At 43.7% G+C, this 4,530-nt stretch overlaps 1 protein-coding gene across 1 annotated transcript; it reads right to left on the minus strand.

The window, feature by feature from the left end:
* Window positions 1–1,987: 1,987 nt before the first annotated feature.
* On the minus strand, window positions 1,988–3,026 carry LOC120704396 (auxin-induced protein 6B-like). Its single transcript, XM_039988763.1, has one exon. The coding sequence runs from the start codon at window positions 2,749–2,751 to the stop codon at window positions 2,344–2,346; it is 408 nt and encodes a 135-aa protein (XP_039844697.1). The 5' UTR covers window positions 2,752–3,026; the 3' UTR covers window positions 1,988–2,343.
* Window positions 3,027–4,530: the final 1,504 nt, after the last annotated feature.

Genomic DNA, 4,530 nt, shown 5'->3' on the forward strand with positions numbered 1-4,530 from the left:
CAGCTCATTCAATTCTTAGCTGCATTTTTACTTCACAAACTGAAACCAGAAGATGAACAATACAGAAACTGAATCTAAGAAACTGCCATCCTTCAGGTCCCTTACTTTGCTTAATATGCAAGTCTGCACCTCACTACAGAGTACAGAGTGCAGGTGGTAGATTAGCAGCTTAATGCAAGAGTATTAACTATTAAGTTTTCAATCTTCGAGGTTAATTTTCATGGCGTTGGACGGAGTACGTGTCTACTCAAATCTGCATACATGATTTCTATGCACCCAAACTACATGTTTTAAAATCTATAGATAATCAACTTCTAAAAGTTTGACCAAATATTAGTCAAAACGTCAATTATTTGTGATTGGAGGGAGTAACTCACAAGTGTGGTAAAAAGTGCTGTTCTAACCATTTGGAAATGTAGGCCATGCACTGGAGAATGCCGGAAATAGGAATCAGAACAAAAAGAACCCTCTTTTGTTTACTTGGATCATGAGATACGCATGTACTCTGCATATTGCACTGCATTCTTAATTTTGATTCCGTTGGCATATTCTTAACCACCATGCTTCACATACTGTTAAGTTTTGCAGAAAAATAAGGATATTTCGTACATATTCACATGGCAATTTGGCAAGCGCACCTGGCTTCACATCGACGACACATGAGAGGGGATACTCTGCATCTGCACCTGAATAATCTTCAGCAACCGAACCAGCACAATCTCCGTGTGCATGGGTTCGTTTTGTTAAGTTTCTGAATTTACATATGAAAATAACCTATCTTAACGATAAGGGGCAGAATGAATGTGCACTTGTTATGTAGTACGGAATCGTATCATAGGATTCAGTGTATCCGTTCTGCCAGGACAACCAAGTAGGGCCTGAACTGAAACTGAAGCATGCTTCTGCAGAAGACAGAGGAACAAAGAATCGGGAGAAGCTCTCTCTGAGCCTGAGGAAGCACAATGATTGGTCTACTCTGAGATGGGTGATTGGTCTGTTCTGACATGGACGTGTTCTTTGCTTGTTCTATGAAACTATCTTGCAGCAGGCTACCTGAAATCTTGAACCCAGCATTCCCCAGCAAGCAATCTACAGGGAGTTAGATGCATAGACAGTACCAGTTGCTGTCCTTGTAAGCGAATGACCAGCCAACTACAGTTTGAAATGTAGCACAGTTCTGAGAGGGACGTGCTTACATTTTCAATCATGCAGCTGGTTACCTGAATTTGATGTCTCACAATGCTAAGAGCTGAAGTCAACCTGTAGAAACAAAGAAGTACCATTGCTGTTCTCGCTAAGAGCTGAAGTCAACCTGTAGAAACAAAGAAGTACCATTGCTGTTCTCGTAAGTTCAGTGGTAAAAAAGAACCTTTGGAAGTGTAGCCAAGACTTGCCAAGTGACCTTCCGGTCATTGCTCAATCCTGATGAAGTAAGGACCACTTCAGATTCAGACCAGGAGCCGCTACAAGTTGTTTAATTTTTAGATCAGTCTCATTTCTTACTTTTTCAAGTGAACAATTTACATTATCTAGCGATGCTCCAAATGCAGAGTCCATATTCTGTTTCAGTGGAGGTATGGAACAGACAGAGATGATGAATGCGTCCATCACTTAGAATTGATGAATGTGATTGGAGACACACTACCCCATCATCACATATCTACAACCAACCAAACAATTTTTTTAGAGTATTAAGAAGAAACAAACAAACAAATTAAATAAATCAATGTTTGGGAGATGGGAAAGATATACAAATCCACAAGAACCATTCTTTTTTTTTTCCAATAAGAACAAACATGATCAGAATTCATCCCCTGAAAGAGGATTCCTCCTTTAAGAACGGAATCGACAGTGATCCAGAATTCTTAGGAATCCACTGTCAGTAATCAGAAAACAAGAACTGAAGAAAACCCATCGTCTTGCTAAATGTTTCGTCTGATCAACAAGCAAAAATCCCCTACGGCCTGTTTGGACGTAGAAATTTGACTTTTTTTGAAGAGAACGGCAAGAGATTTGCCGTAATTTTTATTAGAAGGAGAAAAAAATAAAGATATACAAACACACTTTCAACTCAACAACTCAACTCAACACTAGAAATTTGACTCAAATTCAAATCTTACAAGTTTTGAAGACTAAATAACTCAATTCCCCCCAAGAATTTTCTACATACTCCATGTTTCACGGAACGAACAGTGAATCAACACACCATGCATTCACCTATGCTATGCTACGCCTGCATGCATGTGGCTGCTTGCTCGCACTCTGTATTGTCTGTACAGGAGAGCTGCACCCTCAGCTGAGCAGAGCTGATCTCATCTACACGTCAAGCAATTCTCCACTCGCCTACAGGATGGCCTTCTTCCCCTTGCCGGCGGCGGCGTTCTTGCGCTGGAGGCGGCGCAGGAGGTCCTCGAAGTCCTCCTCGGCGCACGGCACGCGCAGGCCGCCGGCCTGCGCGAAGCCGAACTCGTCGGCGGCGCGCTCCATGAGTTCCCGGAACGCCGGCTCCCGGAGGTACCCCGTGGGCACGACGAACCGCCGGGACTCCTCCCCGGCGTACACTGCGAAGTACCCCTTGGGCACGCCGCCCTCCGCCGCGGCCGCGGCCGGCTGCTCCAGCAGCGACTCCCGAAGGCCCGCGTCCTCTTGCGCCGCCGCCCGGCGACCGTCCTTCTTCGCCTTCTTCCTGGCCGTCGGCGGCGACGTCGCGGTGGAGGCCTTGGTGGACCGGAAGTAGCCCATCACCATCATCGTCGATCGCCGGAGACGGTGGGCGCAGGATCTCCGCGCCTAGCTACTTGCGTTTCTTGACCGACGGTGCGGCGGCGGCTGGAGGAGGGTTTAGTATAGGTAGCCGTGGCGCCTGGTCATGGGTTGGTGGCCGCCATTGCTGCTAGCTAGCTGCCGCCTCTGGCGAGCCGCGCGCGAGCTCTTCTTGGAGTTGGTGGCGGGCAACCACTGCGCAAGCGCAGGACGTGGTCTCCTCTCCTCTCCTCTTGTTCGTGGATGATTCGGAGGTTGGGGAACAAGGAGGGAGGCGGCCTTTTATACTGGTGGTGAATGGTGATGGTGATAATATATATATCTCACTACAAAGAAAAGGAATTAATGGTGATGGTGATAAGTTTAATTAAGTTGAGACAATGGCTTATTTCACTGAGGTTTGATAGTGTCCGGAGAGAACTTTCCTGCGGATTTTTTTCCTCAAAAAAGAAGGAACTTTCCTGAATTTGTTTGTGGACAAAATCTACAGGGAAATTAAATTACTCCAGCTGTGCGTACTTGTACGCCGTCGAATTCTTCTGCTTAACGAAAGGCGTTATTTATAGATCTCAGAATTGTTGATGATTATACTTATCTTTCCATGTGCGAGTAGCGCGCGCACACACTTATTTTCTAACCACGGAGTCACTCATTTGCTATCTCATGTATTAATCCAAGTTAGTCTCAATGCACAATATTTTCACGACATATTTATCAAAATTGAGAAATAGGTAACTTTACCAGCTGAGTTTTATACGGATAAAACTTCTCTCTTATCCCATCAAACTCCCTCCTTCTCTCTTCTCGTCATGTCAGCAAAATTGTGATATAGAATTTACTATTACAAAACTCTCCAGAAAGCTCATTAAGATTGGCCTTATTATGTTGTATGGCAATTATATTATTGTGCAAGCATTCAGGTAAAACCCCCAAAACATGTTCATTTTTATACATTTTCTCAAGCTGAATCCAATTATACCTATCCTTAAAGTATATATCAATGTTCTGCTAACGCAAGCACTGAGGTAAAACAAAAAAAAAAATCTTGTACACATTCTCTTGCTTAATATAATTCACCGTACCGTACTGATTAATTATTAAAGTCACACTGTTTTGTATTTTGTTGATGATAATACTAATGGCAATGGTATTAAGTGCATACCAGAGACGGCTCCCTGATTCCCACACTGATCCTGATGCAATAATCAAACTTAAATCAGACGCTACTGCACGCAGACGCTGCCCCATGAAATTAAATAAAATAAAATAAAATAAAATAAAATAAAATAAAATAGAGGGAAATCGAGAGCGCAAGCAAAAGCTAAAAAAATGCTCGGTAGTTTATTCACCCATATATCTATTCATCCGAGGAATAAAAAGAATATTCGAGAAGTATGAACGCGGCAAAACCCTCTAGAGAAAACATCTTAGTTGACTCGAGATGAGGGTCATGATTAGTGATAAGCGGCCAAATGGAGCCAAGATGAGGAGGAAGAGAGGTCCCATTTCACTACGACCATAATAGGGTTTTATAAGTACGGTTCAGATGCACTGTTCATACCTTGGGCAAGTCGCATATTCAGCTCTAAACAAATAGCCTGATGCAGCGATGATTGCCCCTAAATAACCCTTGCACGCAATCGCCTTGCTGCAGCCACTCGGTAGATGCGGATATTCCAGCCAATAGCCATCCCATTCCCAGTGATCTCTTACGTGTTAGCGTGTGACTTGGTATGCGTAGTCTTTTGACATGTAGCACCCTGCGGT

Source organism: Panicum virgatum, chromosome 4K (assembly GCF_016808335.1).
Source record: "Panicum virgatum strain AP13 chromosome 4K, P.virgatum_v5, whole genome shotgun sequence".
Lineage (NCBI taxonomy): Eukaryota > Viridiplantae > Streptophyta > Magnoliopsida > Poales > Poaceae > Panicum > Panicum virgatum.